General features: G+C 36.5%; 1 protein-coding gene across 1 annotated transcript in view; it reads left to right on the forward strand.

The window, feature by feature from the left end:
- Nucleotides 1-3,335: 3,335 nt before the first annotated feature.
- The window catches only part of MS3_00001046 (uncharacterized protein), a 40,938-nt gene continuing 18,725 nt past the window's right edge, over nucleotides 3,336-25,548 (forward strand). The window contains exons 1-9 of the mRNA XM_051208569.1: nucleotides 3,336-3,359; nucleotides 10,181-10,275; nucleotides 10,318-10,378; nucleotides 10,426-10,478; nucleotides 14,106-14,366; nucleotides 18,270-18,669; nucleotides 22,334-22,667; nucleotides 23,168-23,405; nucleotides 25,251-25,511. Coding sequence (XP_051070165.1) covers nucleotides 10,204-10,275; nucleotides 10,318-10,378; nucleotides 10,426-10,478; nucleotides 14,106-14,366; nucleotides 18,270-18,669; nucleotides 22,334-22,667; nucleotides 23,168-23,405; nucleotides 25,251-25,511 — 1,680 coding nt within the window. The 5' untranslated portion in view covers nucleotides 3,336-3,359; nucleotides 10,181-10,203. The remainder of the gene's footprint in view (nucleotides 3,360-10,180; nucleotides 10,276-10,317; nucleotides 10,379-10,425; nucleotides 10,479-14,105; nucleotides 14,367-18,269; nucleotides 18,670-22,333; nucleotides 22,668-23,167; nucleotides 23,406-25,250; nucleotides 25,512-25,548) is intronic.

A 25,548-nucleotide genomic window follows, 5' to 3' on the forward strand; every position in this document is an offset into this window, starting at 1 on the left:
AAATCGCAAATAGAATTTTTTCTTAGCAACGTTTATGGTGTCAGTAACTGAAACGTGTTATTATTCGTTCGTCTGTCGTTATTTAAGGATCTGCGATGGTTAAATGCATTGTATATTATTCGCCGCTTGGAAGTCGATACCCCAACAGAGATAGAATTACTTTTCGACTATTACAGTAATCGAGTCCAAAGTATTCATCTCCAGACAAATGAGTTTCAAAGTCACTTTTAGTGTCACAAAAGTTTTGAATTTACAGTCGACATTTCGTGAGTCTAAAAAGTACTGGTAAAGGTATTAGGAGGGCGTCATGGAGTTAAATATACAATGAAATTTAAAACCTGTTCCCTGAATGGAAGACTATTCTGTTTGTGCTCACACTCATTGGCATAAAAGTTTGATTTGTCATTTGAGAGAAGCAGAAGTCAGTAATTGATCATACCACGAGTACATGCCGTCTTGAAGCACGTTCAGTCACAGTTTTAAAGAGCTTACTATTGAGGGCATTGCATTGCTTAATTAAGGGCTAATCTGTCTATCTGATATCAGATATACATATTTTTTTAGGACGTCAACAATAACGTATTTCTTGTTAGTGGGCTGAAAAGAACATAAGACGTAAGTAAATGATTTATCATCATTACTTAAACACTGATGAAACAAAATGCATTTACAATAAAGTATGCAACAATGGGATAACAACTATATAATTGATACAATTTATGGCTATAGATTTACAATCAATGTCCTGAACCGATACCCAGGTGTATTCGTGGCTAACTACTGAGCACATAAAGATTCCAATATCACTAGATGGGAAAGGATCTTCAAAGTAATTGCGTGGGTCAGTGAAAGTCCTAAATTTTACTAGTCCATCCTCCCTTATATCAGTGACTAAACCTGGCTGGCCGTTCACTACTACTACATTATCAGGCTGACATGAAGTTATTTTACTGTTGTTAAACATAATTACTTGTTTAGTGGAGACATCATTAGCGCCTATTGGGGTAGTATTTGTAAAACCACTAATTTGAAGCCTATCGCTGAAGGACATTCTCTCAGCATAACGCTATGCTGCTTGCTTAGCAACTGCGAACCCACTACGCACGGAATCCTTAATTTTTCTCATATAAGACTCGAATGGGAAGGCTGAAAAACTATCTAAAGGTCCATGTGCACGAACGTCGTCAGGGAGGTCCTGCAACGAATGCACATTATAAACTAACTTTTCACACCCATAACACCATTCGTATTCACTAAGGAGGTTTAGTAAATCTATTTTGGCGGTTTCTACAACACTTTTATGTAATTGTGGATGTGCGAGCAGATACATGGATAACGCTGAACGCCGAAAATTAAGATAAAAAGGTTGTGGCAATGTTTTTTTAAGAATCACCGGGCCTAAATACAGAAGGAACAACCTACATTCAGAAGCTTTCCATGCCGATACAAAGTCTAGTGTGCGGCATTTACGGGGAAAGTCAGAAGGAGTACTTGCCACACAACGAGATATAAAATTATTTATGTCCCGAATTGCACATGAGTTAAAGTTCCGCAGTCTTCGGCGTCCTAAATCTATCCATAAATTAGGTAGTTTCTTGGTAACACCAAGGTACACCATGTGCATAGGATCTAGAGGAAAAGTTATAATCATATTAGTAGAAAGCGTTTTTATTATATAATGCCCTTGATGGTGAATAGATTGAGTCTGATGACGGAAGGTGTCGTCTGTTCTTAAAGTGTATACCGCCTCCCAAGAACAGTACACCTATCGCAACCTGCCTTACCGTTATGATTCACCGTGTACCTAACAGAAGAACGAGCAGGTGCGTCACATATAACAGCCGCCAACCGAATAGATATGCATTTATTAAACTTGACACTAAAAAGACCAACGTCAGTCGTTTCTTTTATTTCAGAAATTGTGTCTGCAGAAAATTCGTTGAATTCTGACGGTTTACTATTCCCACCGTAGATCTCTATCATGAACACGTCACTAAACCTTGGGGGAAATGATCCGTCCTAGTATGGGCCATAACTGTTGATTGGAGCTTCTAGACATAGAAAGTCCATCTATATTGACATATAAATTTAAAGAGTCAAAATCAGTTGTACACAACCAAAGCTCAACGTATCTTAGCAGATTGGTTTTCAATCCTAGATGGTAGTAAATCCCACTGCCGATTAACTTTGGTTGAACACTTGGACACGTCTTTAGGACACCTCTGATGCTTTTCGGTAAGTCCGGGATAAGAAATCGTAGACCATACAGAACCCGATCAGCATCTCTTATGCTCAGAGATGTATTTGACATTATATACATCATCAAGTCGTTCATCAGTTCTTTGCGCTTCACGAACTTTTGAGAGCACAAGTTCACTTCAGTATATCCTATAAGATATATATTTACGTACGAATTTAATGTTCACACCACTATTATCTGGAAGCCTTTGATTGATGTTGCTAGTGGACGGTGTACTAGTCGAAGTACTTTCATTACAACTGACTTCTCTCTTTACTTCTATCAATTAAGTAAACAACATTGTTGAACTCAGTTACCTTTTAGCGTGCTTTCATTAGCAAACTCACTGAACGAAAGAAAGTGATATTTTTTCATGAAAGCAGCTTTCATTTTATTCCACCTTCTGTTATAAGTGGATCTATGACAGCCAAAGGAACGTGACAAGTTCACAGTGGCCCTAAATCTACGAACATTCTCACTGACTCCAATAGAACTCATAGTATTGGCCTTACAAGGTAATCAGTTACAATGAACATGAAAATCTGAGAGCACGTCACTCACCTGCATCACGTAAGTTTTTTGTGATGGCTCCAAAGCATGTCGGAACACTTTAGCTAAACAACAAACGAAGTCACTGTATATGCGTATCAACCGAATGCCTGGTTCCGTATTTTGTACCTTGTTTTTATTACAATAGTTTCGTTTTTTATTAAGCGGTGCCTAAATTTGTGGAAGTTTATGAAAACTTCAGTTCCCGATGCAGTTCATCCAAACACTGTACGTTACGTAGAATTGTCGACAAATTTCCACAAATACACGACGTAAGGGGGAAAAGGCGACATTTCCCCTTCATTTACGCTTTCGTCCGCTTTATTTCCCCTTTCTTCCCCTTTATTTCCCCTTTTTGTGTTACTTGGGATACCAAGCATACCGAAAACATGCTGTACCAGGAACCCTAGATTCTGTTTTGTTATAATACTCATTCATCACCTGAGCTGAAAAGACCATAATACACTGCATCTAATTCAGATATTCTACATATGGAAACATTTTGTTCAATAGTGCGCTATATATTATGACTACGCTCAAAGCGCGAATTTAGAGTTTCCCTTATGACCTTGTGTGTTCTTTATTTTTCGTTTTTCAGTCAATAAGTTTGTGGTTTCTGAAACTAGGTATAATCTTTTAATCAATACATCTTTTGAATATGTTCCTTATGCGAATAAGTTTACGGCTTAGTACGGCACTCTGGTTCGTATTCTGTAGCAAGCTTTTGCCTTCCACTTACCGAGCATATATATCTACATGTATAGGTGTTTGTCGCTGGAAATCACGGATCGACTTCTCTATTTTTTTGGGAAATGCTGTCAGCTAACTACCATATAAATAAACTTGGGCTCGGACCGGGAAAAGCCTTTTATTTAAGCTGAGTGAAACTTGATTACTCGTAATATTTTTCAAACCTCCAGTGAATAATTTTGTTGTTTTTAACGTTTAAGGACCTGTGGATTCTAAAACGCAGTTTGCCTATCGTCAGTGAGTTTGTGTTTTATTTCGACAGGCTACGCGTGTCTGTCATATGTGATGTGAAGTACCATCACAAAATATGATAATTTAGATATATTTTGTCGTGTTTTTTGTTTAACTTATACGCAACCCAAATTTATGTTACGACAAGAGACGCCTGGATAACTTGTGGGAATACATAACCCATTTAAATGGTCGTGTATTCGAAATACATTTCTCGTTATTTTAGACAGCTGGCGAACAAAGTGCACTAAATACATTTAACATTACAGTACTGCGGTGTAGATATGCTTGCGGAATTCTTCGTTGTCCGACTCACAGCGGCAGTCAATGACTGAACCTGTTTATGTTTTTAGTCAAATGTCTGACACTTCATTTATCCTATAGCTTCTCATAGTACTAAATTCCCATATCTAGTCAAACATCTAGGCTGTTTACTCAGATATTAATAATAAAAGTCTGATGCATGAGAGTCCCCATTCAAGATAAGGGTGTTTTTGTGCAGAAACATCAATATTATCCGGCTGAAATAAGCTTGCCTTTATGTAATTGTCATTTACTCACGTACATGTTAGCTTCGATCATAATTTCTGGATGATTTTTTGTGTGGTCTTGAACTTCGGTACTCGTATAACTTGTCTCTTAGGAAATCAAACACAGTATATTGTAGTTTTTATATATATATATATATATATATATATATATATATATATATATATATATATATATATATTGGTTGTTTGTTCCCACTGCTGTTTAGGACTGCGATTGTTTAGTCTTTTAGCATGTGTTCATCCTGTGTAGATTGCTTCAATTATGCATGATGATCATCACCATTACGCCTTTTACACCTCATCAGCAAAAGCTATCTCGACGTTTGTATTGGAGGTAATTTAATGTTGGTTGACATTTGTTTCCAACACCATATATTATTCAACTGTAGGAATGCGGCTCTTGCTTTGTCAGCCCTCGCCTTTACATCTGCATCGGATCGCCTTTGTTCATCGATGATTCTGTCCAGGCACATACGTGAACATTTCCACCCCTTTCGGGGTTTCTCCATCAAGTGTGATTGGGTTGGTGCTCAATGCGTTGTATTTGAGGATCTTGGTTTTTCCTATGTGCGTGTTGAAGTCTACTACTGCTACACTATTTGTTTTGACCTGAATTCGTTGGTGTGTATGGGATAGAAGTGTTAGGTCATCTGCGAAGTCCAAACCGTGTAGTTGCACACAACCTGTCTATTTTAGTCCATACTTCCCTGAGTTGTAGAGGTCTTCATAACCAAGTCATTCACCAGAAAAAGAGAAAAGGAAAGAGTAGGCAACCTTGTCTGATACCGATCTTCACTTATAATGCGTCTGTCAGCTGTCCTCCACGCAAGACTTTGCACTGTAGTCTGTCGTATGAATTCCGTATGATGTTGGTTATGTTTTCAGGTATACTATAGTGTGAAAGAAGTTTCTATTATGTTATCCTATCCACACTGTCAAATGCTTTTTCATAGTCCAGGGAGTTGATGTATGGTGACGAGTTCCATTCAATTGATTGTTCAACGATGATCCGTATTTTCGTGATTTGGTCTGTGTACTAACGATCCTTACAGAATTCGACCTTTTGATCTCGAAACTGGGCATCTAATGAGTCTTTCATCCGGTTCAGCAACACTCTTTTGAAATGCTTTCTTTGTGCTGACAGTGGTGTGATGCCTCCGTAGTTCTCACATTTGCTCAGATCTCCTTTCTTTGGAATCTTGATGAGGTGTCCTTCTTTCCAGGCCATCGGCACTTGTTCCTCCTTTCATATCTTCCTGAATAGAATATGGAGCATGTTTGAAGTTGCTTCCAAGTCTGAATACAGAGCTTCAGCTGATATATAGTCAAGTTCTACTGCTTTCTCACTCTTGATTTGCCTGATGGTTATCCCGATTCCTTCTATCCTTGTTGGGGTGACATCTATTAGAAGATGTGTTTATGTTCTGCTTCGATATCCGGTAGATTCAATGTAGCTGGTCTATTCAAGAGTACCTCGAAGGTATTCTTCCCATCTTTTCCTCTGTTCTTGAATTTCGGTGATTGGTTTGCCTTCTTTGTCCTTGACTGGTCTTTCTGGTTTACTATATTTCCCTGCAGGTTGCGTTGCTGTGTCATGTGGTCGATTTATATTTCCTTCTCTTGCAGCTTCATCTGCTGTCGTTGCCAGGCCTTCCACATATTTCTGCTTGTTTGCTCTAATGCTTCTCTTCATCATCTTGTTTGTTTCTGTGTATCGGGCCTGTGCCTTGGATTTTCCTGCTATTGCACGGCTGTTGTTAATTACTGTCTTCTTGTTCTTTCTTTCTTGAATCTTGTCCAATATTTCCATAGAGGTCCATCACTCATGCCCAGCACCTCCTGACACGCTGAAGTTGATGCTTGCTTGATCCCTTTTCAATCGTCCTTCATAGTAGTTTCTTCTTTCAGTAGATCTTGTAATGCTTGGAACTTAGTGTTGAGAGTTATCTTGAATTCGTTGAGTCTGTATTATTTATTTATTTTAACACATAGATATTGGTACAAGGAGGCACCAAATACATATGCGCCACACAAATCTCATTCGATATATGTGAGGGCTGTGATACTGCCCGGGTGCTCAAACCGAAGCAGGTGGTTTTCTTAGGGGGCCACTCCCCGAGCCTTCGACCTGAAGGTCTGATCCACAAGGCAGTGAGGCATCGTAAGGAGATGCAGTCCCATGGAAGCCGGTGACCAACAATCGGTTCATACGCCATTTGTTCCCGCAGGATACTAGAGCCCATGTGGACCAATGGTTTGGGATCCGGTTAAAGCGCCAGACATTCGCTTTTCGTCCTCTCATTTTCGTAAACAACACCCCTGGTGAGAGAAGGCAGAGAGGAGAACTTCCCTGGCAGAGGCTATATAGGCGTGGCCATGTGAGAGCATTTCGAGAGGGAGAGCGGACTTTGACCACTCTCGGCCGTACCAGGGCATTTGGGGGTATGTTGAAGAAAGGCTGTATTAGACACCTCTGTAATGCTGTTTTTCCTAATTTGCAGTGTTTCTTTAGCTTCAGTTTCATCTTGGCAATCACAACCAGGTAGTGATCTAAAGCCATTTTAGCTCCTCCTCTGGTTCTCTCGTCTTCAATTATCCTTCTGGATTATTTTAGTGATACAAACATGATCATTGTTGTTCTGTGTAGTGCTATCCGGTTAGACCCTTATTGCTCTGTGTATGTGTTTGTGTGGGAATATTGTGTCATTTATAAACATTTTGTTGAAGGCACATGAATTTGTAAATCTCGCTATTTTCGGCCTCTTCCATGTCGTTCCATGATATCTTCATACCCGGTGTTGTCCATTCCGACTTTGGTGTTTAGGTCTCCAATCAGAATGGTCAGATCCTTTCTTGAACACTTCTCCCTAATCGATTGCAGACCCTCGTAAAAGTGATCTTTATCGTCGTCGTTGCTATCAATGGTGGGTGCATAACATTAGATAAAACTCATTGTGATTCCCTTCTTCTTTGTTTTTAATGATGCTTTGATATTCCTAGATCCACGAGACTCCCACCTAATCAGTTCATTTCATGCTTGTTTGGATAGCATGAGAGCAATTCCGTGAGTGTGCGAAGCATGTTTCCCGAATCTATCCTTTGTTGTCCACCTTGGGTTCAATGTGTTTCACTTATTCCGAGCATTGTCAGGTTGTATCTACTCATTCCTGTGGCTGTATGGTTGGTCCTCCCAGTCTTGCACATTGTCCGTGCATTCCATGTACCTATATTAATTGATTTCCAGGTTGTTAGAATGGGGGTCAGCCTCGTGACTTCCGAAGAATCTTGGCTTTCACGATGAGGCGTCATAATTCTTCCTTGAACTCGGAGGACAGAGTTTAAATGTTTTAATTTGTTTATTCTGGTTGGCGTTTTTCGGCGAGGTTTCTTTCTACGGGATGGGGTTGCTGACCCCATACCCAGCCCTCCTGCTTTACTCGGTCTTGGGGTCGACAGCAATCTTAGAAGAGCTACAGGCGGAGTTGATTATGCATGATAAGCAGTGATTGATGGCGGCTAGCATTTAAATTCAGGACACTTGTTTCGTCCTGTCTGGGACTCGTCAGCAGAAGCTATCCGCATTTCACAGCTGATGTTCACTCCAGGATTGGAACTCAGTACCTTTCTCTTCAAATGTCAGCGTTGTCCACTCAGTTACTGAGTTCAAATAGCTACTAAAAGATCCAAATAACCATTATTTAGGAATGTAAATTCAGTCGTTGACTATCTGAACTCAGTTTTAAGTGGATAATGCGACGGCGTTTGAAGCAAAAGGTACTGGGTGCGAGTTTTTGAGTTAATATTATCTCGGATGAATGTACATTTAGCTGACGAACTTCAAACAAAACAAAATGTGCATTTTGGATTGCACTGCTAGACACCAACCGTCTCTTTACAAAACCATATAGTATTTAAAAATAGTTGTCTTGGGTCTTTTAAAAAAAGATTTATGATATCAAGGCTAAGTTGCTTGTTCCAAATACTCTTGCCCCTTGCACTACTTTGCCTTTTTACGATGACAGTACACAACAATGACTTTCCAAGCGCCTGTTTAATTGGGTCATGCCACACATAACCAAATGAGGTTCTTATAATATATGAGGAATTACAATCGAATAATTTTGGCAGTGTGTATAACTGAAACATGAGCATTGTAATGGGGTGAAAAATCTCTAGCTCAGTTTTAGTGACTCTTCACACATACGTGTTTTGTTACTCACTGGTTTTAGCACTCATGTTTCGATTGGTGGCTCATGTGTGCGAATTCATCCGAAATTATTGTAGTTCAGGTAGCTATCTTGCATCAGCAACCATTATCAAGATGCCGGGGTCATAATCTAGGACACGGATCTGTGCATATTTAACTTTTGAGTTATTTTCTGTACCTGTATTTCGGTATTAAACTTTCTGACAATAATATTCAGCGAATAAATATGTGAATGAAAAAAAGAAGCAAATTATGTAGGATATGTTGGAATAATATATATGTGTAACTTTGCTGAATGTTTTCAGCTGACTGTATATTTAAATAAAACCAGAACAAATATAAATGTAGAATAATATGAATTCATTATATTTCATGGTTTCTCATGAGCTGCTTACAATCAAATATGTGTTAAAATTTTACATTGAGGTAAGATATAATATGAAACAATTGACATAAGTGAATGAAAAGAATTGGAATTACAAAGGTTATTAATAATAACTATATATATATGTGTTGTGAGCAGCTGATAAGAAACCACGAAATATAATGAATTCATATTATCCTCCATCCATGTTTGTCCTGGCTTTATTTAAATTCATAAATGTAATTAATTGCATGACTGTATATTGTCAACTTTACTTGATCAGTCATATAGTTCAAATACTTTACATTAATTCCAAAATATGTATTATATAACAGAAAGTCAATTCAGAAATAATATTTCATCTATCTACCGGTGTTTTTGCTCTTAATTTGCCAATATATGAGCTTCACTTTGGGTTTAGGAATGACGAGTTTTGGGATTTAAAACTTCAATGTCAGACTAGAAGTCCTCATCTAAAATAAATAAATAAGTAGCCGAGACTAATTTTTTTTTGGGTACTTCGATTATTAGTTGGGTGCCAATGCTTATATATTATTTGGAAATGAATCACTAACATCTACTGTTTTTAATTTTTAGACGTTAGTTTGAGTGTTAATAGGATCCTGATGGTCGATCTCAGGATGTCGAACTTCTGAGATAACATGCCTCATGCTTAGAAACAAGTAGTTAAATTTAGTGCTGGATATACTCACCATCTATTTTTTGTCAATTTAGAGCTCAATCTCAGTACAACTAAGGCACTATAAAATACTTAATATTACATATGAGGCTATAGAATAAAACGTTAAACTCTTAAAGGGAGTATTATTTACATCGGAACCACTTAACTTGGTCTTGATGGATTCTTTTCTCATCCGTATTCATTGTATTTTAACAGTTAACCAGATTTCCTTGCTTTTAGTGTCAATATGTTTGGTAATATTTCAATGTATGAAATGCTTCTAGATCCTAGGTCAACTAAATCAATCTCTCTCTATTTAATTAGTTCTCGGTAAAAGATGTTTCTTGGGTTAGCGTTTTTTTAGCGAGTTAGTTTTCTACGGGATGGGGTCGCTAATTTTATGCCCAACCCTCCTTTATCTGGGCTTGAGAACGACAGTAGCCCCAGAGGGGCTTCATGCAGAGTTTGTTTCTTGGGTACTCAGCTCAAAAGATGGTCTATGTGTATCTTATCACTTTGAAAAAATTTTAGCCGGTTTTAACTATTTAATGACTTCATGTCAATTTATGACTTGTTGGTATTTTCATTGTTCAAATTTTTTTAACAGAAAAGTAAATATCTATTCATATCATGGATGAAGTTTGTTCCACTCAACCTACTGACTTTATAAATAATGATGTAATCAGTAAACCAATGGATAAGGTATTCACAATACATTATGGTTATGTTTGATAAAAATCACAGGTTCCTGTTTTAAGTGTTTATGCATCTGAAAAGAAAATTATGGAATATCCACTTGTGAAAAGTGAGTCTTTACCGTTCTTTTAAATATTTAATCGAATCCTTGTTTAGAGTATGTAACTATTGGGCGAGATCCGAAGTGTGATATATGCATTAAATCTTCAGTAAGTGATTTTTTCTCTCTTCCTTTTTCACTATTTAGAACTATTTTCTAAAGTACATATTATTAATACTTGTAAAGAATTGATGAGTTAATAAAAAATCCCCTTTGGGCAATAATCTCCGAAGATATTGTTGTCCAATCGATACACACACACTCGATAACTAAATCAAAAAAGAGCCTCAAGCGCAAATGACCAGTCAGTCGGCCAAAATGTAGGAACAGGCACATATATGCATCGGTCCAAGTTGCCATATCTAATTGGCACAGTAAGATGAACACCGGATTCATAGTAGTTAATTCAGTGGTGGTGATATATATAAAAGAAGGATTGCATATGAGGGTATATTACAGGAAGTAATAATTAGTTCATAGAGAGAAAGATATTAGGCGATTTTAATCTCATTGTTTAAGGAAAGACAGAGAATATATACACCGATGCTATTGTGATCGATTCTGAGCCATGTCACCAAGAGTCTCCAATCATTAGTTAAGATAGTCACGCGGACCCCAACTAAGTAGTCTGTATCTACCAACATGGCTCACATCAGAAGTTAGTGACTTCAAGCACTGATGCCACGTTTTGGTTTGGCCACCCCTAACTTTCTTCCAACCGTCTCCAACACTAGTCAGCATTGCGCATTGTGGTAATCGGTGTTCAGGTAAATGACCAGACACAGAGTTTAAAAAAGTTAGTAGTTTTAAAAGAATTTTTTTATTGATATTGTAAACTAGATCATTTATTTATTTATTGTTAGCTTTATTCAATGTTATATTTTTGGTACATTATAGAATTCTCAGCACAAACTATTTCAAGAAGTTTCCGCTTCTTACTTTTTCATCGATATTGACGGCAAATATTGAATGATCACCAGTTAGAAGTTAGCACTCCAGTCAATCGACATATAAATAATCTACATTCTTTTCGCTGCATATTACCAGCAACGATGATAACTCTGATTGGGCCTTTTGTAACAACGAAAAGTTGTGCACTTTTCAAAAACGCACTTGAATAGGTTATGCGATTAATATCCAAAATGATGTATTAAAACAAACGAAATTAGATAACTTATTGAAGTATGTAGATGGCCGAAACAGGTAGCTCAGATGTTCAAGCAAACCGCCAAGATTTGTAGTATTCAGACGAATGACTAAGAAAGTATAAACCGCTAGTCTATGAAGTCTGCTGATTATTGGTCTAGATCATTAAAAGTCGAAGAGTTCCTGGTTGATATCCATACGTTTGTTGTAATCAATAATTGGGAGATCTTAAGTTATTTGATTGTAAATCGTTTACATCAGAGTGGATATATTATTTTTCTTGTATTCTCATTTTAATTTGAAATTGAGCGTCATTGTATACTTTTCCTTCCTTCGATTTCATACGTTATTTCTTCCAAATTATATTTCTTATGTTAAGTTTTCCTCTACATCTAACTTTATTTTCTCAGGTCCTTTTGTATCTTACCTTGCAACTTTTCTATCTCATTTCGTTCATATGATTTGTAGTGGTATTGATCATATTATTTGGATAGGCAATGAAAGATTTATGACTAAACCACCCAACTCCGAACATACAACACTTTCAAAACCCTCCCAAGCTAAAAATATACTTCACCACCTGAAATACCTCATTCATTAAGAAATATGTTAGATATTTCCATTTGAAAAGTATGCTTTTCAAGTATAAACTCTTCTTAGAAGCAATAGAGTAAACATTTAACTAGTATACTAAATAAATCATAAAAAGTAGATTTAAAAGCAAACGTTAGAGGAAATACAGACAAGTCGTTTTCTGGACGTTTTTATAAAGAAAACAATGAAATGATATTTGTGAAATATTATGAAAATGATATAGGCTAGCAGTTCTAGAAACGAAAATAAAGCGTTAATCAGTCATAATGAAGTGATTGTTACAAATGTGTATCAACCTGAGTTGTCATAGAACATGAATACACCAAGATGAATAATAATAATATCAACAGAGTCTAAATAATAGTAATAGGCGTTGTTTAATGAACGAAGAACTGGTTAGTGTAAACCATTTTACTGTATTATAGAGAAACACACATTGTTCCTAAATTATGAAACCAACGCATTCGATACACTATTTGCCTTTCTTAAGGTGTACCTCACAAACTCCATCGTTCTTTCATTCATGTTGTTATTTCGATTACTTTCCGTTTCCCTTTCTCTCCATTTTCCTTTTCTGTCTGCATGAATTCTACTTTCAGTTCCCGACATATACTACTTATATCCGTCCGTACACGTAGTACATACCACATTAGTGGCAAAAAGTACGAAAAGTATGATTCAAAAAGGAAAGATGAAAAGGCTTATATGGAAACTTATAGTCCAAGGGAAGCCTAATGGTGAACATATTTGCTCTCTTCCTGTAGATTGTCTCCGACCCCTAATCGTACGAGAACAAAACAAAGAAAATGGGTTTAATTTGTTTTACTTGAATTGTAATCGTTAGTTCATACTATGTGAAAGAAATATAGGACTACATTAACGAACGTTTAAGATGCATTATTATAATAGTTGAGGGTTTATCACTGTTCCTGTAACCATGGTGGTCACATTTTTGCTTTTTGATAACATATGCTTCTGATAATTTCAATGAACTTGAAATATCTAAATTATTGAGCAGCCCAAATACAGTTTCCATGTTTGAAATGTAACACGTGTTGCGTATGCCTGAACACCGATTACCACGACGTGCAATGCTGACCAGTGTTGGAGACGGTTGGAAGAAAGTTAGGGGCGGCTAAACCAAAACGTGGCATCAGTGCTTGAAGTCACTAACTTCTGATGTGAGCCATGTTGGTAGATACAGACTACTTAGTTGGGGTCCGCGTGACTATCTTAACTAATGATTGGAGACTCTTGGTGACATGGCTCAAAATCGATCACAATGGAGTCGGTGTATACACTCTTTGTCTTTTCTTAAACCGTATAATTAAAATTGCTTCATATCTTTCTTTCTTCCTGTAATATATCCTCATATGCTATCTTTCTTTAATATATTACCATCACTGAATGAACTACTTTTATGTTAATGAGGTATGGCAACTTGGATTAATGCATATATATGCCTGGTCCTACGTTGTAGCTGACTGACTGACAGTTAAAACTAATATTTCTGACTTAAACACTAGTTTACGATAAGTTGCTCCACTTAGCTTTTGTTTGGGCATTTGAGTCTTATTTATTTATTTATGTTTGAAATGCTAGACAAACTGAATTGATTTCTGTTTTCAATGATGTCTTTTCAAGGCATTGAATTGTAAAAACCTTTAGGAATTCGATAAGAGAATCGTGAATAATACAACTATTCCTTTATTTTTCAACACCATCTGATGAATTCTCATCCGCTCTGCTTTTTTCTACTTCATCTCAATATTATTAAATACTATGAAATGTGTTGATGCAATAGGCAATTTTGACAAGATGAATATATTCATCTTGTCAAAATTGGTATAACAGGTTCTTATTACTGACTAACTGTGTATCTTTACTATTTTCATGAATACTTTTTCTAATCTTATCTTTACTTATGGTTTTGGTTTTTAAGAATCTTATATGCATTCATATGATAAAACTTACTATACTTTATTTATTTATTTAGTTACTTTCAAGAGAACATGCAATATTTGAATTAGATGAAAATTATATTTGTACTATAACAGATCTTGGTTCACTAAATGGTACAAAACGTAATGATTTACATTTGAAACCTAAAATAAATTATGAATTAAGAGATGGTGATTGTTTGTATTTTGGTGGGATTTATTGCACTTTGAATTTTTGTCTTTCTTCATCTACATCATCGTTATGTCTTCTTAATCCAGTTCATGAAGATTCAAAGTCACTTGAACTATCTTTACAGGTAAGGTTTTTTCTAAATATATGTACTATATGGTTTAAAGATATTATATTCGATCGAAATCTAAATAATCTTTGAATTTTTAAAGTTTGAATTACAAGGGGATCTTAGTCAGAATGCCACTGAAACCTAGAAACAACTGGATAATTGTTTTGTCCAAGTGTGAATCTCCTCAGCAGTGCACATCCACGACACTGTAAGCGGGACCCGGACCAAGGACCTTGAAATTACGCACGAATACTTAACCGCTTGACCACTAAACCGACATCCAACGGTATTGATATACAGCTTCAACCAATTCGCTATAATGCGCAATCCTCATCTGTTGCGCTTGGTATGTAGCTATCTCATACCTGGCACGGATCAAACAATAGTAATTGGCTCTGGAAGCTAGTTCGTGATTGTTAAATAGTCTCGAATTAGGGTAAGAAAGAGCTGTTCAATGTCTTTTCCACAATTCTACCAACTGATATGAATTCATAAAGAAAATACTTCTATTTTAAGATTTGCACATTTGCTTGGAAATCTTAAGATTTTTCTGAATTTTTTTGAGTGAACTAAGATTATTTGGACAAAAGAGAAGTATTTTTGGTGTGTTTAGCAACCCCGCCTTTAGAAACAAAACTTACTGAAGAAGCAAGTCATAAAATTCATTTAAACCATCTGAATTCTACCGTGGGAGTCAACGAGGTTTTATGTAGAAGAGCTATGAGGCCTCATGGTAAAAGCCGAGATTCTCCAGAAATCACGAATCCAGTGCCCCCTCTGATAACAAGAGTTACGATTAATATAAAGTGTTTGAACAGTGTAAGGGATTGGGAGAGTCATTCAAATAGCGGCGGAAATGGGAAGATACAATATGACTGTGCTTTGAGTAAGTGAAGTTGGTTGGACACAATCTAGACAGGAAAGACTACCTTCATGAGTGATGTTATTTTATTCCGGTCTTTAGAAAGAAAGTGGCCCCCGCCACAACGACAAAAGGCTAATATGGTCTTCCTTTCAGATGCCAGCAAGCTCAGTAAATTCAAGATAGTTCTCGGCAACAAGTTATATGCTGTCCAATACCTAGTAAAAGAAGAGGAGACCACTATGAAGAACAACTGGATAGTGAATCAAGAAGCAGCGAGTACTGGACCCTAAGAAGTACCGGGATGAAATGTGGATCTTTTTAGATAACCTGGGAAAGATTCGAGAAAGGAAAAACAGGAAGACAGCCGAACGAGAGCAGAAAAAGCAAAAACGCAAACTGAATATGCACAAGCACGCAAGCCATTAAAGAAAACCATTAGAGTTGATAAAAAGAAATATATAGAAGATCTACCAATGACATTGGAAAAGACGGTAATAGGAGGAAATCTTAAGGAACTAAGTGGTACAACTGAAACACTAGTAGGGAACTATGGTGGATCAGGCGTATCAGTCATGAACAGAGAAGGGAAACAATTCACTGAGGTTCTAGAGAAGCGGAACAGGTGGGTGGAGCACTTTGAACTTTTAAACCGACCGACATATTAGACCTGTCAGACATCAGATCAGCATATAGACCTCAATAAGTGAGAACCCATCCCACAACAGAAAAAATCAGCAGGACTGTAAGACGAATCAAGAGTGGCAAAACAGCAGGATCACTGAGTTCACATATAGAGGGAACTACAAAAATGTTTCACTCTATTTAGAAATACTTAGGTTGGAGAACAAGTATCTACAGTCTAGCCCCCAAATGCCCTGGCATGGCCGAGACCGGGGTGCTTCGCCCTCCCCCTCGAAATACTCTCACACGGCCACGCGTATACAGCCTCTGCCAGGGAAGTTCTACTCACTGCCTTCTCGTGGCATTACTGTTGTGTACGAAATTGAGAGGACGAAAAGTGAATGCTCGGCGCTTTAACCGGATCCCAAATCTATGGTGCACATGGGCTCCAGTATCCTGCGGGAACAAATGGCGTATGAACCGATTGTTGGTCACCGGCTACCATGGGACTGCATCTCCTCACGATGCTCCGCCACCTTGTGGGTCAGACCTTTAGATCAAAGGCTCGGGGTGTGGCCCCCTAAGGAAACCACCTGCTCTGGTTTGGGCACCCGGACAGTATCTCAGCCCGCACACAAAAGTGTGGCGCATATATATTTGGTGCCCTCTTGTACCAATATTTGTGTTCAAATAAAAATAAAATAAAATATAAAAATCTACAGTCTAGGAAGAGAGAAGTACCTCGTCAAGATATCGATGAAAGGAGATCTCAATATCTATGAGAACCACAGAGGCATCACATTACCATTAGTATCAGGCAATAAAGATATTTTTATACTATTTGAGAGTTTTTAACTGGGCTAGAAAATAAGTTTTTGATTAAGTGTGGGATAAAACAAGATTTTTTGTTTGATATTGTTGATTAATCCTTAAAAGCACTTAACTGTAGTTCAAGTTTACCAAGTGATCATACTTTTTAGAATTCAGTAATGATGATTTATTGAGGAGATTCAAAATATTCCTCGAAAAAGTCCAGATGGGCTCAGAAAACTCTGGGAAACATTTTATAGAATCAGTGTTGAATGGAAGTTTCACAAAAATATGTAGAAAGTGAAGAGTCACGTGTCACACTTTTTTATTGGATGATTACCTATCCTGCTATTATGTTTACTGTTGCTGAAGAAGCCCAAGGTCATCTGAAATGCTAAAAATACCCCCGACTTTCTGTACATAAACTAACCTTGGAGTAAAACGTTCTTTTCACACTTCTCACCTTTTCTGTCGTTCAAGTTGTCATGTAGATTTAGCCTGGGGTTATTAGAAGGGTTTAGGAGAGCGATTTGAGCGTCCAGATAGAAGACTTATCATAATTTATCAAACGTATACATTGTTTTGGTAGTCAGGTCATAATGAATCGTCTTATGCACACTCTAACTTGTGTATACTTGTAAATAATTGTCATTGATGGCATTCGATGATCTTCACTCTTTATTGCAAATTGACTGAAGCTAGTGCTGTACCAGGGTTCGCTTCTGAACCTAAAGGTCCTTGACTTGATTGCTAATGGGGTCATTGAGTTTTATACTGGGACTAAACAACTGTCCAGTGCCTTCTTGTTCGAAATGGTACCCCAACTGAGATCAGTCTGTAGCGAATACAACTTAAGAATTTACTCAATCCTTACAAAACTCCAACCATACTTTGAATAATCTATTTCCACCTCAAGTTATTTTTGTTATTTTGTCATCGTTATACATTGCTATTAATTATTCCATAGTTCTGAGGAATTCTTCGCAGTGGTTAGATGGTAATGATCCTTGATGTTGGTTCATGGAAGTGTTCTTTTGAGAAATTTCAGACTCAGTCAGTCAGTCAGTCAGCTACAACGTAGGACCAGGCACATATATGCATCGGTCCAAGTTGCCATACCTAATTGGCACGGTAAGATGAACACCGGATTCATAGTAGTTAATTCAGTGGTGGTAATATATAAAAGAAAGATTGCATATAAGGGTATATTACAGGAAGTAATAATTAGTTCGTAGAGAGAAAGATATGAGGCGATTTTAATCTCATAGTCTAAGGGAAGACAGAGAGTGTATACATCGACGCCATTGTGATCGATTCTGAGCCATGTCACCAAGAGTCTCCAACCATTGGCTATCATAGTCACGCGGACCCCAACCAAGTATTCTGCATCTACCAACATGGCTCAGACTAGAAGTTAGTGACTGTATGGACTGATGCCACGTTTTGGTTTGGCCGCCCCTAATTCTCTTCCAACTATCTCTAACACCCGTTGAAAAATTTCAGACTAGATTGCAAACAGTTATCCAATTTTCCCCCTAGTTTTTTAGTAGTTAATTCACACTTCCTACAGTTAATATCAGTTTGTAATGTGAACTAATATTATTTAAATTGTTGATTTTTAGAAAACTAATCAGGATACATCTTGTCAGCTTCATTATTCCCAGACAGAAAATCAATTATCTGTTCAGTCGAATTTTTCAACCAAACAGAATGATAATGATGATAATAACGATGACAGTGATTGTTCAGTTTTTAGTGAACGTCTTTTAGCTGAAATTATTGTAAATACTGGTGAAGTTTCACAAGATTTATTGCCAAATCCCAATCGCTTCATTGATAGTTATTCACCTTCTTTATCAAGCAGTACAGATTCAGATGTTAAAAAAACTGAACTCTTAAAAAATGAAGATGATATTAATCTGTTACAACATGAAATGCACGAAAGTTCATCATCAGTTAAAAATTGTAAACTTTATGTGCATACTGAAAATGATGTTCATTTAGAAAGTGAATCAAACCAAAGTAGGCTAAAATTTGTCGTTTATCATCTTTTGACTGTTTACTTGTTCTATAGCAAATTAGTTTATTTCTGTTTAAACCCGAGCTCTTAATTTTGGGGAAATGGCATAAAAACCCCAAAATTTCCCCAGACCTGGGGAAATCCCCAAAATCGGGAGCTCGGGAAATAACATTCTATTTATTTATTATTTTATTTGCAATATAAAATGTCACAAACCTTTTCACTGATACTTTCATACTCGTCGAATAGTTTACTGGCTCTCTGGGCTCAGTAACTTATCAGATAATGTGTGTTAGCATTTGGAATAAAAGTTATGCTGGGTTGGAGTCTTAGTGGCAATCGCCAATACTGGAGAAATGACAATAGATTGAAGTAATAGACGGAAAGATCGCTTGTCTAATCAGTCAGTACGGTAAATATACAAGGACACTATCTGATAAATATATATAATATTTAGAACAATATTGTTTTCGGCTTAATCATCATCAGGCTGTACTCTAATATACAGTAATGTATTTATATGCACATACGAAATTATTAAACCAATCAAGGTAGTTTATGAGTCAATGTTAACAATGGAATAGATTACATAAATAAGTGAAAAGTACAAATTAGTACTATGATGATAGGTGTACTAGTTGTGATAAGAATAATAAAGGCTTGAATCAATGTTAAATAATCGGAAATAGGTCAATGATTAGAAAAAATATAGACACTGAAATAACATTCATAATAATAAATAAAATCATTTATTAAGGCTAAGGGAAAGATAAGAAGGGTGTTACAAATTTCTTATGAACACAAAGACTTGGATTGTTGGCTCGAATTCCTATAGCGTCTGATATGTGTAAGAGACGAGATCGAACACCATAAGGAAAACTAATAGGAATACGATAAATAAGTTTTAATGACTTATTTCTGTCTACTACATGGCCACTATCGATCAAGTGTGATAGAACCGAGCTGCGTATTGACTTGGCAGAACCTTTTCTTAACCACAAAGGGAGGTGTTCACTAACTCTTTTGTTCAGTTGTCTGGTAGTGTGTCCAACATAGCTTTCTCCACAGGAGCAGCTGAATTTGTAAATACACATGGAAGTGGCATAACCAGGTAGGTTATCCTGTAGTTGGGGAATCACCATAGATCGGGTTGAGTACGATAGACAGACAAACTATAGACTGACTAGAGCAGTGAAGAGAACTTTTATTGCAACCAACTTCAGTCTCTTGAATCATAATTAGGCAATCACAAATCTCTGATGTGTAACACAGTTACCCATACGTTAAAGGATTTTCCGAAACAACTTGTAATACCTACCATTTCTACTTTTTCTTTTACAGTTTTACAGTCAATGTCTTTCTAACTAAATATTAACACTATTTTATGCTCGGATTCCTTTCACACGTTTGATTTCAATCGTAAAAATTCAGAAAATTTACTGTATGAGGTTTTTGTTACACTGAATAATGGATATTTGCCTTCAACCTCATTTATTCTAAGATTACTTCTATTGTCATATCATTTTTGTTGCATAACATATAGTCTATATTGTACAACTACACAGCTGAATTAGTTCACTTTAAGTGCATACATTCAAATGTAAATACACTTTGTTGTGCTTGAGGATAAACATGGGGAATGTAAGCATTAAGAAATATGCCGAAATTACCCAACTTCTATTTAGTGATAAATAAAATGAAACATTTTCTTGAATTGTAATAAAACATGCAAAGATTAAGTGATATAAAAAGCATACATTAAAATAAATAACACTTGACTTGTTTGCAGAAAATCATCGATTTCACGGAGGTCCCCCTTCACTGATTAAACAATTATTTTTAACAGTTGAGATCATGAGTCAATTGAAGCCAGACCAACATGGAAAACCTAGAAGCACTGGACGGCCGTTCTGTCCTACTATGGGACTCCTCAGCGGTGCGCATCCATGACCCCGCCTCGCGGGATTCGAACCCAGGACCCATCAGTCTCACCCCAGGCGCTTAACCAACTAGACCACTGAGCTGGCCGGCATCCGACGGTGTTAATGGCTAACTACAGCTAATCCACGAAATTGAGCGACACATTCACCATTGTCATCACTGAGTTACTATCTCACAACAGACCCAGTTGAACTCCACTGGTCACTACTCATGACTCATGATCTCAACTATTGAGATTACTACAATCTCCACAAAACCCCTTCTGAAATAATTAATTATTAATAATAAAAACAAGTTTCATAGAGTAAATGGTTGACAGCATCTACTATATGAAGTTGAATAATAGTGTGAAATAATAATAGTTGTGAGATAGTAATTCACTGATGACAATTGTGGATGTGTCGCTCAATTTCGTGGATTATTTGATGTTAGACATGAACACCATTGGATTTCGGCTGGCTCAGTGGTCTAGTAGTTAAGCACTCACGCGTGAGACTGACATGTCCTGGGTTCGAATCACGCGAGGCGAGGTCGTGGATATACACCGCTGAGAAGTCCCATAATAGGACGCAAACGGCCGTCCAATGCTTCCAGGTTTTCCATGGTGGTCTAGCTTCAATTGACTCATGATCTCAACTGTTGAAGTTATTTTTAATTGACTTAGTTACACATTTCCGTACTTATTTATTTCGTACATGGTTTAACCATTTGATCACGCCTTATAAGGCAGCACCACTTCGTCATAAGTTTACTACATAGTCTTTCCAACTTTTTTATTGCAAATTAATTCTTTCTTGTATGAGACCCTTTTGTACACATACGTAGTTTATAAATATTCTTAAGTTCTTGAAGTCACTGGATTTGAAATATATTTTTCTGCTTGTTGTACCACGTTTAACAAACCTTTAACCATGTTTAAATGCATCATCAACCTAACCATTACTCTGTTAGAAGTTAACTGTGACGTTGACAGACAGCACGGCATTTATTAGTCATGACTCAATGTAAAAGTGATTGAAATACTTCCTGCAGTAAAAAAAAACCATGTTTGTTTTCTACCGTCTCCGACACATCTTTTCTATTATTCAGGCTGCTTGTTTTCTTAATTTTTGTGTGGTATATAAATATTAAATTATTATCGGTCGTAATCTTTCTTCAACTTACTGTAAGGAAGCTGTTTAATGAAATACTTGTCTATTTATTACTCTATGTTAACTAAAGTTGAATTTATCAAATAATTTTAAAGTAATCTACCATCATAACTCATATTGTTCTGTTTGGAGGAGATTTAACAAGGCATTCCTTAGATCCTAACATGATTGCACTCAAATGAGTAGTCAAGGTGTAAAGTATCTTTTCACGTCACGGAAAGACTTTAGCTACACTACTATTAAAATTTCTCTCTATGCGAGGCTTAAGGCTGTGATTTCCTACCACCGGTAAGGTGATGGTGTGCGCACTGATGAGAGGTCGCATGATAGAACAAATATAGCTATCCAGTGCTCTCTGACTTCCAATGGTCGTTTAGTTGTGATATAAACTTTAGTCATGTTAAACACTTTCCATAAACCTTTCATTCTAATGAAAAGAGATACTTTTGTTTATTATCTAACTAGAATATCTCTCAAATAATGTTTATCATTACAGGGATATCTTATGATTTGCGCTCATACTTTAAATACTGAATGCAGTGTAAGACCAAATTCTGTTTTACTTTTTTTAAAGATTCATCAACCACAGAATCTGTCAGGAAATCTAAAGGTTATATCATTGATGCTACTCCATTGGAATTGTTGACTAAATCGATTAAAAATCATCTTTCATCTAGTGATGTTGTTTCTGCTACTCCTATGATCCTAACAAACGAAACAGCTTCAACTCCTTTAACATACAATCGAGCAAATGTCTTACTTGCACGAGACTCTGATCCAGGTTGTATTGTTCAATCAATGGATAATCAATTCGGATTAACTATTCGTTCGTCTACTTGTTTGTCTGCTGAAGAGTCAGTATTTACTATTGAGGAGAGTGATCTAGTGACAAGCAATGCAACTAAAAGGTATTTATTTTGTTTGTTTTCTTCAGACTGGTTTCTGTTTGTTATTCTCAATTATTCAAAGCTATTTTTGTAGTAAACAAAGTACTAAATATACTTAAACCAGTTAAGGTAAGGGTTAGAGTGCTATTGTGAGATGACGACATACAAATCAGACATCTCTCTCACTCTATTGATGGATTGTAATTTGTGTCAATGAAGTATCATCCTGTCCCATTGTCTGATTCCAATTCTTAGTTGGACTTTGTGTATCTGAGCTCAGTTGACGCATAGTATCGTGATCTATTATTATCTAGTTTACTAATCAAGTGATCTAGTCTCCAGTCTATTACCTCATGTACTCTAATCTACCATCTGTGTGATCTTAAGTTTCAACTTAACTTTCCTCTATATTAAATGTACATTATCGATCAAGTCTACTGCCTTCATATATAACTCGCGTTTATTATGTTGTTATTCAGGTTGGACGTTTCTACTTATCACGTACTGTTGTTTTTTTCTAGCATATATGAAACCAGTGGTACTGGAAAAAATGAACTAATTCTAAACAGGTCATCTGTTGATTTAAATAATAATAATAATGAGTTCACTGCAAATTCCGATCGTCAATCTACAGTTCAACATGTGAATGAATCAGTAATAAGTAATGATTCTTTGCAAATTGTAGTTGATGATAATTACGGTTCAAGAAAATCACGAATATTCAATGGTATTTGTCCAGAAAAAGAAGAAAATATACAGGTAGGATGCTTTATGTTTTCATTTAAAATAAGTTTTTGTTGTTGGAATTTGTGCAGTTCAATGGCAAATTTATTCATTATGGACCACTGACATTATCTGGTAGATATTTTTATTCATACATGCGACTGAATTTTCGGGCATTGATCTCCTACCAGGACGTCCACTTATCGACTTACAATACACAGATGATATAGCCCTGTTTGGTGAAGACGCTGATAAAATGGAGAGTGTTTTGGTAGCACTGAGTAACAATGCCAGAATGTTTGGGATGCGCTTCTTTCCCTCTAAATGCAAGTTGTTGCTCCCTGACTGGCTTGCGCCAACACCTGAACTAAGGAGAGGGAGTGAAGTAGTCGAACGCATCGACAACTTGACTTATCTTGAAAGTCTGATCAGCCCTAATGGGTCGGTGTCTGACTAAATCTCAGCACGGATTCGAAAAGCTCGTTTGGCTTTCACCAACTAGCCTCATCTATGGCGAAGGCGAGATATCCGTCTATCGATAAAAGGACGAGTATACTGTGCGGCAGTTCGTTCTGTTCTACTTTACGGCTGCGAAACGTGGCCATTACGGGTAGAAGATACTGGAAAGCTACTAGTATTTGACCACAGATGCCTTAGAAATATTGCTCGCATCTGCTGAGATCATCGGGTAAGTAATAGTGAGGTTAGACACAGGGTATTAGGGAATGATGGTAAATCAGTTGATGAGGTTGTAAATCTTCATCGACTGATATGGTTGGGTCACGTGTTACGTATGCCTGAACACCGATTACCACGACGCGCAATGCTAACTAGTGTTGGGTATGGTTGGAAGAAAGTTAGGGGTGGGCAAAGCAAAATGTGGCATCAGTCCATACAGTCACTAACTTCTGGTATGAGCCATGTTGGTAGATGGAAACTACTTGGTTGGGGTCCGCGTGACTATCGTAACCAATTGTTGGAGACTCTTGTTGACATGGCTCAGAATTGATCACAATGGTGTAGGTGTATACACTCTTTGTCTTTCCTTAAACCGTGAGATTGAAATTACTTTTCACCTTTCTTTCTACGAATTGACTTCCTCCTTGCATCATATTCTTATATACATTCTTTATTTTATATACTACCACTATTGAAGTAACTACTATGAATTTGGTGTTCATTTTGTTGTGCTGACGAGTTGTGACAACTTGGACCGATGTATATATGTGACTTACTAACTGAGATGTCTAGTAAAATTGCCTATATATATATATATATATATATATATATATATATATATATATATATATATATATATATAATATTCCGTAATGTTGACTCCTTTTTGTTATCCTACTTGATAATCATTAGTAAGATATAACATCAGTTTTCAAGAAACTGATACTCTCTGGTGGGACTGAACCAATGCTACTCAGTTTTACTGTCTGAGAGATACTGTAGTGAACAGAACACGGGTGGGAACAAGCGAATGTATTTAACACAAAATTACAGAGCATCTCAATAAAATCTGAGAACCATATATCAAATCGTTAATTTGCAAAATGTCCACCAATTGTTTCAAAATGCCTCAGACTTCATTGTCCTTGGATTTTCATACAAATTTCATTCTATTTCCGCTCTTGCTTTCTTGATATTCTCCCATCTTCTGCTGCCAGAGATTACATTCCTGACTTGCGTCATACACTACTGATATCAATATAAGTAACACGCACCACAATACTACCACTGAGCTATTGGAACATTAACTGGCCTCCTATAGGATTTAGATATTTAACAATAGTTAATCATCACTGATTATTGACCAATTTTATGTTTCTCTAGTTCTCTTTTTCTCTTGTTATTGTTTTAAATATTTTTCAGGTGGAATCAGCTAACTTGTGTACAACAACAACAACTCCTACTACTACAATTATCAATAATAAGAACGAACATTGTGGCTTGATCACTGTTAACGATCATGATATTGTTTGTGATAATATTACAGTAACATTACAGCCCTTAGAAAATCTTCAAATTTTTCATTATGGCATACAAAATCAAGATGATCAATTTCTTAATAACAGTAGTATATCTAATAAAGATCAAAATATTCACAATGATTCACCTTTTAAAACTAATGAAGTTAGTTTTATAATTTTTATTATTGTCATAGCTGCTG

This window comes from Schistosoma haematobium, chromosome ZW, assembly GCF_000699445.3.
Source record: "Schistosoma haematobium chromosome ZW, whole genome shotgun sequence".
Taxonomy (NCBI): domain Eukaryota; kingdom Metazoa; phylum Platyhelminthes; class Trematoda; order Strigeidida; family Schistosomatidae; genus Schistosoma; species Schistosoma haematobium.